Raw genomic sequence first — 14,876 nt, forward strand, 5'->3', positions numbered from 1 at the left:
GCAGACAAGACTGAAGATGCAGTGCTTCCTTCCATTCATACTCACTTAGAAGATCAGATACCTAACCTAGAAATGTCCCTAGTGGCCATGGGTGCTTTTTTCACTTACACTCAGTATTAGCTGCTGCAACTCTTATTGGAAGGTAAGACCTTCCTGGTGCTGGGGCGGGGGGGGGGGGGGTCATCACTCATACTTGAATTATCTTAAGAATTTGATTTGTATAATATGCTCTGTGTGAACATGCCTGGAAACATACCTTATGCAAAACTTTACTTGTATGATGAGGTATGAGACACTACCTGCATATTTAAAAATTCCACTGGTTACATGCTTGCTTTTTAAGAACAATTCATGGTGGTTATTTATGAAGCCCTGCATGGCTAAGTCACAGGTATCTCAATAAACACATGCCATATTAAAGTATTCCACGTGTTTGGATCTTAAGGAGAGTTTCCTACTCTGTATATTTCTTTTTCCAAAGAGAGGGAGGCATTTAGTGGAGGCGTTCGTATTGAGAAATTTTGTTCTTTCATAGCAATATTAAAAATAGAACATCGGGGGTTAGAGTTTCTAAGTTTACTCTCAAGCTGAGTTGCTGTAGCCCTTCATTCTCTCTGCTGATACTTGTGCACACAGAAAAGAGAAAAATATTTGCACATGGATTAACATTTTTTAGAACTTATTGCCATTTGTAGGGCAGGGAGAAAACAACAGGATTAGGCAGAGATTCGAATTAATGTACAGTCATTTTGGATTCTGGTTTATGAGGTGAATTCATGGGTTTAATTTGCTGCCATGCAGTTTCCACAATGAGTTGCATTTGGAATGAGTTGCAGTTAAAGTTCTTTTGGGGAGAGAAACAGTCAAACTTCTGATTAACTGAGGCAACCCTAGTTAAAACTAAGGGTGAGTGCCCAAAACAAAATCCCTTATACTTTATAGCAGCCTCCCTCAACCTTGGGTCCCCAGATGTTGTTGGACTACAACTCCCATCATTCCTAGCTAGCAGACCAGTGATCAGGAGTGATGGCAGTTGTAGTTGAGGGTTGAGAGAGGCTGCTTTATAGGTATTGGAGTATGACTTGGGACCTTGGGGTTCATTACTACTACTACTACTACTACTTCTAATGTTTTTCAAAGTTTTAATACATACATGTTCTACATATTTTCTTCCATCCATTCTTGTTGAATCCATATGAGCATCTTTCTGTCCCCAGTTACTGCAGAGCAGAGCAAATCCTTCTTTAAGGATTTTTCAATGCAGAACTGAGATTGGCTTTGCTTAAATTGTACGAGTAATAGCAGCTTCCTACTTTAGGGTTTGGTTGCTTACATCTCACTGTGTTTAAATCCCTTCCCCTCATAAGCTAGCTCATTCAACATCACTGAACAAGGTGGTTCAGTGGATTAAATGTTGGACACCGGAAGCCCTTCGGCAAGTCACTACCTCTTGGCCCTCTTTCTCTATATCTGCAAAAAGCGGATAACCCACAAGTGGATGTTCATGAATGAATGAGGTATGGAAAGTTCAATTGCAAGTTTAAATAATCAGTTTGCACTCTTGTGGCTGTTTTATAACAACTATATGATCTACTTGTGGAAGCCTTTTGCTTATCTTTTGTTGTTGATCAGGCAAGGCTCCCTTTTTGGACTCCTGCAGCGCTTGTCCTTAGCAGTTTGCACCAAAGGACTGAGGAAGTAGCTTAGGGTTGGTTGTTTAGGTTTCCTCTCAGTAACTTTATCTGAGCACTTTCTGTTCCTATCTACTTTCTCATGGATAATCTCCTTTCATTTTGTTGAACTCTTCCTGTAAAACAGTTTCTGCCGAATAGCACATGAGTAGTGGGCTATTTTCACATCATGCTATGCTTCAAGCTTCCTTCTGTGCATGTAAACCTATAAAGAGGATCATCATTTATTCAGCCACAGGTAATTCTCATGCACGCTTAACATACCAAAGAGAAAAGTGTGTGTAAGGAAGGAAGTAGGCTGAGAGGAAAGAGGCAACACTCTTCCCTTATTTTCTCTCTTAAATGAATTTGATAACCAAAGCTACTGAGGACTGTTGAAAATTACAAAATCAGGAAAGGGAGGAGAATATTTTGGCTCCAGTTTGTGGCTGATAATGTTCAAGACTGAATTATAAGGAGGAAAGAACTGGTAAAATCAGGCAGTGTAACTTGGTGTCAAGTCAGCCGCTGAGTTTTTTCTAAGCACCCATTCTTGCCAGGGTATGTATGTGTGTCTTTAGTGGGCATGATCTATCAGAGTGATTTAGCCAGAGATGCATCTGCATTTTTGAAAAGGCTGTTTTTGCAGCAGCTAGCGATGAAGCTTTCTTTTGCACAAATAAGTGTGTTCTTTTCCACCTGCCATACCATTGGTAGAAGAGTATTGGAAGCTTCTTTAAAGGTTCTTGATAGCAGATTATCCAAATGCAGTTGATGAATGTTCACTGTCTGGAGCAGGAGATTTGGAGTCTGCATTTCCCAGGGTCTAATCATCTCATAGGGCAGCTGAGTGTGACTCCTTCCCCAATAATCTACTTAACTCAGTAGTTTTCCCCTCCTGTTGCCTCACAAGGAGAAAGAGGCTCCTAGGCTGTTTGCATGATAAGTAGCTTCAGACTCTCCAAGCCTTTGAAGGGAAAGCTGAGAGTTAATTGTGGCAGCTTGAACTAATGGTTTCCTATGTTTACTGGTAGGTTAAGTGAGAAAGAGAGCTTGAAAAACACCCTTCATTTAAGTGCAGTAATGGGCCTTACAGCGAATTTCAAGAGACAACATGTTAATAACTATTCTCTGTTCTGGGGGGAAGTGTTCGCCATGTTCTAAGGCTGATGGATTTGCAGGAAGGGTATGGATAAGTACATCAGGGTTTTCTCTTGGGGGAAATTAACTGGGAGATACTCTTGTTTAACTTTTTAAACATCTGCATAACCACTGTGGAGAGTTACCAGCAAGCTGAGTGACCTTTAGGTGGTAATTGATCATGTCTCACGAAAGTCCAACTCACTGCATGTAAAAATGCCTACCTGTGTATGTAGGAGATACACATACCCACAGGACTCATTTTACAAGTAAACCAAATATATGCTACTCCATAACTATTGTACAATGCTGTGCTTTAGGTTTGTGCTGTTCATTTAAGTTTAGAATCATGGTTAGAAGCACTGTATTTGCCATCAAATGGTAAAATAATTCCTGGATTTTCATGCGAAAAACAGCCAAAGAAGTGTTAATATCTTCAGCAGATTTATTAGACTGCACATAATCACGATGTCTGAAAACTTTACATAGAACTTAAATGCTTAAAAATCATCCCAGTTTCCATGAACATTACAGGATGGTGCACCCTGGGCCACATCATAATATACAGAACTAACACTGGTTTGAGTTACTTAGGTATTCTGGAAACCAATTTAAGGTGAATTATTTCGAGACACTCCATTCAGGTGTGCAACATGAGCGTGGAGCAATTCTGGCAGTAGACTTGTAACAGCTGTTACAAGCTGTTAGGCAACTGCGATCAAATTTGCAAGTTTAAAGGAATGACGCAAGCAACTGCGGCTGAGTGTATCATTTGTATCCCTTTTTTTCTAATAAAATTGTGGTGTGTTCTTGGAGTACCAGATGTCTCTAAATTGCATTGTTACCCAGTTTATAGATCGGTGATTCCTTAACATGGATTGATGATCTAGTAACAGGTCACAGGAGGCTTGTGGTGCTACCGCCAAAGTTTCAGCAATGAGCCTTGAAGAGAAGCACAGCAAAAGGTGCTAATGGGGCTTCACTTTAGAAAGTTAGGCATGTGTTGGTGGTTCTCCAGTAGGGCTGCAGGGGTGCGACACAGAGTAGGATATATTTGGTCTTAAGTCATCTACCTGTAAAATGAGTCAGAGAGGTGTGAGATCATACTCGTGCTGTGGGCTGGGAAGGGGTGACAGAGGGACTCCCATTTTTTGTTTTATGGTATGAGGACAAAATGCCAGCAATGCCTGATGCAATTAAAACTTAATAAAGATAAGGTGCGAGCTCATATTGGCTAGATTGAGCTCTATGGCTCTTGAAGCCAAGTTGGCATGATCTGTGCATTCTTTCAGCCCTGATGAAATGAAAAGTGAAGGAATGTTGCATGAAACAAATCAGTTTGGATACTTCAGCAAAATCTCACTTGTCTGCTTTGAGGGTGGAGGGGAATGCATCCCAGTCTGTTTGATTCTCATTGCCAAGTATTCAGTCAGAGATGCTGGAGTCCCTTGCCTCTCTTGCATTAGACTTGTGTTGGAACTGATGGACAAGGGTTCACCAATAGTCGCAGGACTGGAAAAGAAATGTATATCCTCCTAGCTATAGGATGGCTTGAGTTGCTTAAATGAGGATTTAGGAACATAAATACTGAAGGCACTTGTGTTCTCTTGTTTTGTATAATACCTTAGCTTCTGTCTTGAAGAGTGAATATGTATTATCAGGCAGAGCATAAACTCAAAGTGTGTGTGTTAGTGGAATTCTTAATATATTATTTAATATCTGCATTTCCCATGGGATGTGTGCATTAATCCATCACACAAAAATCTGTTTGCTTCATAGGTTTGTTCTCTTCAGGATGAAAAATTATGTAGCTGGATTTTTTCATGCTTAATTTCTCAAAAACTGATTTATGATGGCAGTGGAGCTAAGAGTTTTTCATTTGTGATAACAGGGCTATGATGGAAATAGAGAATATGAGCCTGGGGACTGGGTAACCCATACTGAAATGTTTATTGCTGTCTTTGAAATGCAACATATTAGGATGAAGATGTGTCTTGGTAAAAGAGAACAGAGCAGTACCAGGCCTAGGGGATATTTTTAGTCTTCCAATAACTGAATGCATTAAAGAGAAATCACTTTCATTGTCATACTGTGATCAAGAATGCAGAAGTATTCCAGGAACCACAAGGCCCATAAGGATCTAATATTTTCAATATACCCTTCTATTCGGGTATAGACCTTTTTTGCATTAACATGGAAAAAAAACCCAGCCAGTGTATTTCTCCCAAAATATCCTTTCTTTTTGTTGTGCTGATGTAGTCGCCTGAGTCAGGGCTCACTTTTTCTTTTGCTGGAATGTCTACATGCCTGCTCGTATGTTGTGCATGAAGAAGACAATAATTCTAGAGAAAATGTCTATTCTGTAAAAGGTAAGGGGACCCCTGACGGTTAGGTCCAGTCGCGGACAACACTGGGGTTGCGGCGCTCATCTCGCTTTACTGGCAGAGGGAGCCGGCATACAGCTTCCAGGTCATGTGGCCAGCATGACTAAGCCATTTCTGGCGAACCAGAGCAGTGCACAGAAACACAGTTTCCCTTCCCGCCAGAGCGGTCCTATTTATCTGCTTGCGCTGCGTGCTTTCGAACTGCTAGGTTGGCAGGAGCTGGGACCTAACAACGGGAGCTCACCCCGTCGCGGGGATTCGAACTGCCAACCTTCTGATCGGCAAGCCCTAGGCGCAGTGGTTTAACCCACAGCTTATGCTACATTTGTGGGTGGGTGGTTTTTTTGTTGGTGTGTGTGGGGGGAATAGAGACCAGGTTGCAGTAGCTTGGTTGAGAGCATGCTCAAGTGGCTGTTGCTGAACTCACAACTGGAGGTACTCACTGTTCCAATCTGAGCAATTGTTGTGGCTCAGGAAAGGGCTTCCATGACGACAAAATCATGGTACAGTCCCAGTGTGAGGGTTCTAGTTAATACAAGCAGCACTTGCATCTCAGTGCTTCCTGGCTGCTATCTCAGCATGCTTCTGCATTATTGAAGGTAGGGAGGTAACCAAACTGTGCATTTCTTTAGTTATTGTCTTATCTTACTATAGAATGTTTTTGTAAGAAAAAGGTAATTATGCTGCAGCAGTTTGCCTCTTGGCGGCCATGTGAACTGCAGCACAGCGAGAGCAGGTGGAATGAGTGAGAAAATCGTCGCAGTGAGCAAACGAGCAGGCAGCTGAGTGGCCCAAGTGGTCTTTCCCTGCTCCCCTGTCACTGCCACCACCCACCTGCTTGCTTGTTAGCTCATTCACATGCACAAGCAACAAGCTGAGGAAAGCCCAGGGTCCTAGCGGGGAACCTGGCTGAGCGAATGAGCAGGCGAGCCATCAGGCCTTCATGTGCTTCCTGTTGCTGCAGCCCTTTGTCTGATATCACTGTCAAAAGGCACACTTCCTCCTCTTCATTCCTCTGTGAGGGGGGGCCAAGGAGGAAATGAGATTGTCTTAGAATTGTAGAGTTGGAAGGGATCCCTGAGGATCCTCTAGTCCAACCCCTTGCAATGCAGGAATCTCAACTAAAGCATCCATGACTGGTGGCCATTCAACCTCTGCTTAAAAACCTCCAAGGAAGGAGAGTTCACCACCTTCCAAGAGACTCTTCCTGATGTTTAGCTGGAATCTTTTGAAGATGGAAACAACATTTGCTTATCTCGAGTCCACAAGGACTGTTCTCCAAGAATTCTCAAATATTGTAGACAGAGGCTCTGAGATTACACTTTTGGTCAACTAATATCCTTATTTGCTCACAGCTTCCCCCATTTCATAGCCAGCAGTGGGAGCTCCTAGTGTTTTTGGAGCTGCAGACTGTGGGCTATAGGCATTTGAAATTACTCTTTCCCCACAACGCTATACAGAGGCAGTTTGTATCCTGTGAGTAACTTTTTTGCTTATGCTTTTTATTCATATGTTTGTCACTGAATCATGTCTGTTGTCTCTGTTTAGTTTCATTTTATTTTCAAGCTAACAGGGCTCTATCAAGTAGTAGTTATGAACCCACCTGAGTGTTTGTAAGGGTAGAGGTATGATTGGAAATACCATAGAGAGACAAAGTAATATCTTTTGACTGGACCACTACATGAAATGGAAATGTTTCAAAATATGCTCAAAGCAAGCAATCCTCTGATTGGAAAGGTTTGCTCTAAATGGAGGGTTTGAAGCAACTCTTCTTTCTGGAAAGAAAATAGGCCGTCTTTGAAATTCCACTTGGAAATAGCGATGCATATTATCTGGCATTGATTTCTCTTTTAGAAAAGTAGCAACAGATTATATATATATATGATGGAACCAGAAATGGAGGTCTAACAATGATAGATGAAGGGAAACACTTATCTCATTTCCTCTCATTCAGTTGGGTTATGCATGTGGTTTGGGACCATAAACTCTAGGGATTATTTCATCATAGAAACAATAAACATTTTGGACTGAAAACTCACTACACACTTTTTCTGACTGAGTTTGACATGCAGGAATTCTCATGGACTTCTGCTTTTTATTTTCTCTTCTTCTCATTGCTTTGCCAGCCAGTCTCAGTGAAAAAGAAAAGAGTGTTTCTTACCAACTGTTGGATTGGGCTGTGAAGATTTTGAAACTGTTGTATCTGCACACATTTATTTCTGATTGGCATTCCTGTAGAGTGATTATAGCTTTAATCATTTTTAATCTTTCATACTGGAATGGTGATCATAAATAAATGCATAAAACAATCTCAGGTGTTTCCGTGATTAAAGGATGCAGCTTGCCTTGTTTGATCTTGGAGGAGCTGTTGGGGTCAATGGTTCATACAGTAAAGTTGATGGTGGCCTTGGAGGAAGATGTTATTAAATCAATCAATCAATCAATCAAACCTTTATTGCATTAGCATACAGCCATAGCAGGATAAAACAAAATGCTATAGACAAGCAACCAAACAAAATTCAAAGCGATATTACTGGGGTTATGACATTTAAAATTACCCTAAGACAATAATGTATAGATTTAGTTACCGGGGCCGGGAAACTAGAACGCGGATGTATATAAAGCATAAAATGGCCCCAAAATAGGCTCGGCACATTAGGTTAAAATGGTAATGAAAGAATTAAAACAGGTCCAGGTCTAGGACACACTACCCGGTCAGAATAGACCTGAGTTTCAAGGCCTGCACTATAAAGATTGCCACCCCACGTGAAACTTGGGGATTTGCGTCCACAAGAAGCGATTTCAAACAGTCTTCCTTAGATGTAATGGTGGACGGGATCAAGCGGAGGAGCTTAGATCTTATTAGGTCATAAATAGGGCAGTAGAAAAAGAAATGTATGAAGTCCTCTCCTTCATTCATTGTGCATGGACATAGACGCTGAGTAATAGGGGTCTTAGAATAAATCCCCTGCAAGAAGGCCGTGGGTATAGAATGGAAACGGGCCATGGTGAACGCTCTTCTCAAATTGGGCTCCGTCAGGTCTATCAAGTAGTTGGCAAGTGATCTTACCACTTTCACTTTAGGGAGCCACATGGAGAGGCGAGCTGTGGTGGACTGTGCCCGGTCCATGGCCTCGTCTCTTGTAAGAATCCAGGCCCGGATTTTAAGTTGGTCCCAAGCTGACAGCGTGTCAAGATCTGGGAGGGAGTAGTGTGCAGTAATAGTCTCCATGGCCTTGGACTATTTATTGCTGTGAGAACAAGTTAAAAAGGCTTGCCTGGCTAAAAGGGAACCTGGGGATTTGATTAATTTACAATAAAAACTAATAATTCTAATGTGGGCTCTCGCAACAATGGAGGGGAGGCCCAGTTCTGTTCTTAACTGTGCAGCAACCGAGCCCTTGGGGAGACCCAGTAACTTTCGTGCAAAAGAGTTTTGAAGAATCTCTAGCCGTTGTAGTGTTTTTAAATTCCACCCCCAGATTTCAACCCCATACAGTAGCATCGGGAGGACTTTGCTGATAAATGCTTTTCTGATTGGTGGAACCAACTGGCCGCCTTTTGCATAGAATTTCTCCAAGGCTTTGATGGTTCTACGGGCAGCCAGGATGGACATATTTAGGTGAGCTGACCAGCTAAGCCCATGCTGAAAAGTGATACCCAAATACTTGAATGCTGAACAATATTCAATAGAGTGGCCCTCAAAGTTCCATAATGGCTTCCGAGTTTTCATGCCAAAAGTAAGAATTTTGGTTATTGTTATTAAATCAAAGGTGCAGGTTGTAATCCTTCTGGGCAGACTCTGTCTTGCCCTTGGGATGTCTACAGTGCCTAGAAGAATGGCAGTTTTAAAATGTGCACAGGCGTTGATTTAGCACCAAGAACTGTTGTTTACAATACAGCCTGAGTTGGAAACTGCAGCTATTTTATCAAAGTATTATAAATCACTTAAAGCATTTTAAATCAGTTAAAATATGGATAAAAATGGAAGACAAATTGCACTTCAGACCTGAGCAACATATTGCACTTATGTGACACTAGAAATTAGACCAGAACTGGTAATTCATACAGGTTAGGGAGTGGGTGGCGCTGTGGTCTAAACCACTGAGCCTCTTGGGCTTGCTGATCAGAAGGTCAGTGGTTCGAATACACATAACAGGGTGAGCTCCCCTTGCTTTGTCCCAGCTTCTGCCAACCTCGCAGTTCGAAAGCATACCAGTGCAAGTAGATAAATAGGTACTGCTGTGGCGGGGAGGTAAATGGCGTTTCCATGTACTCTGGCTTCCATCATGGTGTTCCATTGCGCCAGAAGCGGTTTAGTCATGCTGGCCACATGACCCGGAAAGCTGTCTGTGGACAAACACCGGCTCCTTTGGCCTGAAGCGAGATGAGCGCCGCACCCCATAGTCAACTGTCCAGGGGTCCTTTACCTACCTGTCATATAGGTTCTTGAGATTTTTTGGAGGTGCTCAGGCCCAGTCACTAATTGAAACCCCACATTATAATTTTATATGGTTCAGAAACATAAAATTGCCAAAAAGAGAAATGAATTAAAAAACTGTGTTGCACAACATCTGCCTTTGTTTAGCTAATGGCAGGCAGAATTGTAGCAAGAGCGTCTGTCTCTGACTCGGCGCTTGTTAGTTGACAACTGTTGCAAATTTCATTTTTAGTTCCCGCTGGCATCCACAGGAGACACAGAAAATGTATCGGTAGCTTACACAAATAGTTTTTATCTTCCAACTTTTAAATCTGGAGAAACATTAACTTCACTTATGCCTTGCATGGTGTGTTAATTTTGGCAAAGCCCTTTATGCTAGGTGGGATTTTATAGCAGTGCTACTTTCCAGAACAATCCAGATATTTACATTAAAAACATGTTGCTTATAAATAAGCATTTACTTATTTACTATTTTATTTAGTTCTTGTGGTATGGATCCTTTAACGAAATATTGCTGCTAGGTTTCCATAATTTGGTCAGTAATCAAGCAGTTCCATTAAACCTGCCTTTTTAAAAAAAATGATTTTTTTTCAGTATGTTATCATCATGTCTGGGGCTATTGTCCATCTGTGCATCACATTTACCATTTATATACCGGTAATCACATCTTTTCAACTTCCAACTTCTGAAATTGAATGGTGCAAAGGGATGTGTTTCTTTTATCACAGATTTGACTCTCTGTTTGGTGCCAAACTTGTTCTAGGAAGCCTAGGCAATTATACATTTTCTCAGGCTTCCTGGATAGTTTTTGTAGGTTGCTATTTCTCAGCCTCAGTGCCCCATGTGTAAAGTGTAAGTGACCAACTTGGAACCTCTGTCATATAAGCCTAGTGGGAATTGTAAAGGGAAATTTGGAAGAGAATGTTGACTGGTTTGAATTATAGCTGTCAACTTTTCCCTTTTCTTGCAAAGAATCCTATTCGAAATAAGGGAATTTCCCTTAAAAAAAGGGAAACGTTGACAGCTATGGTTTGAATACGACTGGATTCTTCGGTGAATTTTAACCTGGGGTCTTTTGGAGACAATTGAATAAGGAAAAGCCTGTTCCTTCCTTGAGATTTGGGAATTGGGCTAACAGCCAATCCAATAAGCTTACATACAGACCCTCACCATTGGATGAGACTTTCTGAGTCTTCAGCAACCACTCGCCTAAGCCTGCTCTTGATAACAAAAGCGGATTAAAGAGTTAACATTGTTTCCCAAGCTGTAACATTTAAAAAGGAGGTCAAAAGTAACAATGGGTCAGTTTCCCTGGTGCAGGAGGCCACATGTACACTTGAAATGTTTGCACTGACACATCACTCAGGTGAAAGAGCCGGGCTGCCACAAAGTAATACAAGACCAATTCCCTAGAGAGGCAGGTGAGGGTATTTACAAATAAGCTACCTTGAGGGTGTGGAATATTGACTTAAGTGACTGCAAAAGTGATCACTTACCCAACAGGAAAATGTCAGGGAAAGGGCGAGTGCATAGGGGAAGTGTCTCTTTAACAGCAACAGCAGACCGGTTTTGGTTAGATTTATGCATTCATCTTCTAGTTCAGTGTTGCTAAACTGGTGCTTTCCAGATGTTTTGGACTGCAACTCCATCATCCCTGACCATGAGCTGTTGTGGCTGGGGCTGCTGGGAGCTCCAAAACATCTGCAGGGCCATATTGGCTCTCTGTGTCTTACAGTTTGTTCTCTGATGTCTGGACACTCTGTTAATTAATTGGAGCTTCAACAGGAAAATGAAAAAGAATAACATGGAACTGCAGTTCTCTGGTTGCAGCCAATCTTCGCTCTCAAAAAGTGGTGACATTTTGCATAGCAAGAGCAACTTGCCTGGGCATCTTTATCACCCATTCCCAAGGTGTTGAAAAAGCACCAAGAGAACTGCTCACTAACTTGGCAAGACTCTGGCACTTGGAAGCCCTGCAAGGCAGGAGACAGTGCCCATCATTGTGCAGTCCTTCTGTAATGTATGTGAGTGAGTAAAACAGACCCGAGTGACTCATTTCAGGGGTACATTTCTGTTTACATTTGCCATGCACGATTTTGCATATTTTCTTTGGAGGCCTAATTTCAGTCATCTTGAAAGTAACTACTTCCCTTTTTTGAGGCATAGATCTCAAATTTGTTCTTTTCCATCCAGCTATACTAGTCTGGCTTTCCCTCCAGATTTCAATCTCAGCCCCCCCCTTCCTTTTCATCTTCCTCTTATATTTTAACAATTCTACCTCTCATGCTATTTGAGGGAGTTTCCCTAGAAATATTATGTATCACAAATTTCTATCTGTGATCTTGATCTGCTTTCATTCTCTAAGAATCTTGTATCTTTTGACTACTGATTTTAAATGAACGCATAGAATCTAGCAATGAAAATGTAACGGATTTTTAAAAAGCACAGAGAAACATAGCAGAAAACTGAAGTATAAATATTCATTGTTTTCCTCCTCTTGTGCAAAGACTGTGCCTTTAGCTATGTCGCAGAGAAATGTACATCCTATCTTTCAACATAAGTAGTGCAATAAAGAACCAAGTTACATATGGCACAGGACAGCCTTCACCATCCTGATGCAGTCCAGATGTTTTGGATTACAACTTTCATCAGCCCCAGTCTCATCTGGTTGTGCTGCCTGTTGCTGATGGGAGTTGTAGTCCAAAACATCTGGAGGGCACAAGGATAGTGAAGGGTGGCATACGAAATGGCCATCACATCTCCAAATATTTTTAGTTTTCTTTTAAAGCTAAGACTTCCCAATTGGACCGGAACACCAGCTAAACATAAAAGTAGCCTTGTTGGGGTCATAGAACTATAGAGTTGGAAGGAACTCTAGTGTCATCTAGTGAAACCCCCTGCAACGCAGACATCCTGTCCACAGCCGTCCCTGGGTGGGCTTGAACCGCCTACCTTCTTGCTCAAACAGCATCTCTTTGTAAAATTAGCCATCAGGGAGGTGGGATGAGAATAGTAGTATCTCAGATGATAGAGTTATTTGAGATCAGAAGTTAAGTTCCAGAACTCATTTGTGTTTTGCTAATTACTGAAAATGTTCATATGTCATTTTTCATGTGCAAATCTCTTTTAAGCTTCTAATGTAATTTACAGTCATATTGGCTTCATTAGTGGAGATGAGCTTTGTTCCCATTTCAAACTAGGGCTGAGTGAGCGGCACTTGTGCAGAATCCACAAATGCCCCTTCTTGTATTACGTCAGCTACATGGGAAGAAGCTTTTTTCTACATAGGAAGAACTATTTTATGATGTGAAGTTATTCTTCTAGAAACTTTAATTTTGTATTTGAGATTTATAATAATTACAGAGATAATTAGGTTTTGTTTTCATTCCTTTCAGGGATGATGGTGGTGATCGTACTACTGCTGATTGCGATAGTCGTCGTTGCTGTGTGGCCCACAAAATAACCAATGGAGCTATTACTTTGGAGCCATAGCACTCTGAGGCAAGGAAAATTTGATCTCATTACTGACACTTTCTGTGGACTTGGCTGTATTTGACTTGTTCTCAGTGCATTGGCAGAAGCACGGCTGGTAGAGAAATTCATTTTGCAAAAATCTCTGTCCAGTAGGACTTGATATTTTTGAGAATGTTACTGGTAGGAGGCGAATCTCCTAACAAACATCAAAGCATAAATGCAGTTAATTCCAATTCCACCTGTCTCTGCTAGGTGGGATCTATAGTTAATCTCTAGAATGCCAAGCTAAGATATTGGAGTTTTCATTCTAACATTATCTTTGAAGCTGAAATTAATACATCTTGGTTTTGAATGTCAGGGCAGTGGATCTGGTTCAGGCAAACTGCTGCTCTGATCCATGTTCTGTTGCACATGGATATTTGCACAAACCTTTCAGATGCACATAAATCCTGGATAATCTTTGGCTTGAGACAGAACAGTTACTGCTGTTACATTTATATAGACAGGGGCAAATTGGTATTGTTTGGAAAATCAGATGATATTTCTATCCTTAAATGCAAACACTAACACATTATGCTGTGCTGTGTAGTTTTCCTCCTAACTACATTAATAGCAGGGAAGAAACATGATTACCTGAAGCTCCAAAATCTATATTTTACATGAGAAATTAAAATAGATGAGAGTAGCAATACAAAAAGTCACTAATGTTTGCTCACCTCCAGAAATCATTATTTTGCTACATATGTGCCAACTTGATTGATCAATTTACTACAATAACAAGACAGAATAAAACACTTAATTTCTGTATTACGCTTTGGGCACATCATTATTTCATTTTCTGCCCTTCTTTTCTTTTCTTTGTTTTGTTTTCCTGTGGGTCAGGGAAGTTTGAAATCTAAAGAACTTTAAACACTGCCTCTGGCTGTCAACCCACCTAAGCTCTGATACTTGTTGACTGCATGAATTTTGGGAAATGGTTCTATGAGAACAGTAGATTTTTAAAGAAAGCTGCATTAGGACGTGTGTGCCCACATCCAAGACAATGCAGGAAGCAGCTGTGCAAATCCTTTTATAATCAATACTTCAGTCTCCAGAGCATGTTGTTTTAGCCATGCTACAGTAAATAGTGAACCTCTAATCCACTGTTGGGAATGGGTGGTATACTGCAAAGATGAGAAATCCTAGATCAAAAAGATATCCACTGGAAGGAGATGGGTGCATGTGCAATCATTACCCCTTTTGTTAAAGACTCCATAGAGGTGGTTGGTTCTAGAGCTGCTCACCATATGGATGTTCCCTTACAATAGCCCAAAACAACGTGGGAACATGGGAAGCTGCCTTCTACTGAGTCAAACCATTGGTCTATCTGGTTCAGTATTGGCAGCAGCTCTCCAGGCAGGGGACATTGTCAGTCCTACCTGGAGAGGTTAGGGGTTGAACCTTGGACTTTCTGCTTGCAACGCTCTTATCACAGAGCAAGCAAAGAATGCAATGGAGAATTATCATGCACAGTCATGCAGTGATCACATAAACATGGCAGACTCTGGTGAGACATGGTCAGCAAAACTATGGATTCTGTTTGCGTTCTTCTGGAAAGTAACAGCACCACTTTCCACTGAAGATCATTCAAACATTTTGTGTTACTTATTACTGGAGGTTATCTTTTGAACCTGGGGTTGGCTGAAAGTTGTCTTTTCCATAGATGGTTCCCCCGCCCCCGATCCCCCTTTCTAAGTTGTATAAAGAAATGAAAGCCAAAAAGTAAGT

The 14,876-nt window shown here is 41.3% G+C and overlaps 1 protein-coding gene across 1 annotated transcript in view; it reads left to right on the top strand.

The window, feature by feature from the left end:
* STX8 (syntaxin 8) overlaps positions 1–13,916 on the top strand; it is a 76,782-nt gene extending 62,866 nt beyond the window's left edge. The window contains exon 8 of the mRNA XM_079966271.1: positions 13,031–13,916. Coding sequence (XP_079822397.1) covers positions 13,031–13,098 — 68 coding nt within the window. The 3' untranslated portion in view covers positions 13,099–13,916. The remainder of the gene's footprint in view (positions 1–13,030) is intronic.
* The last annotated feature ends 960 nt before the right edge of the window (positions 13,917–14,876 follow it).

Source organism: Podarcis cretensis, assembly GCF_951804945.1.
Source record: "Podarcis cretensis genome assembly, chromosome: 2".
In the NCBI taxonomy this organism is placed as follows: domain Eukaryota; kingdom Metazoa; phylum Chordata; class Lepidosauria; order Squamata; family Lacertidae; genus Podarcis; species Podarcis cretensis.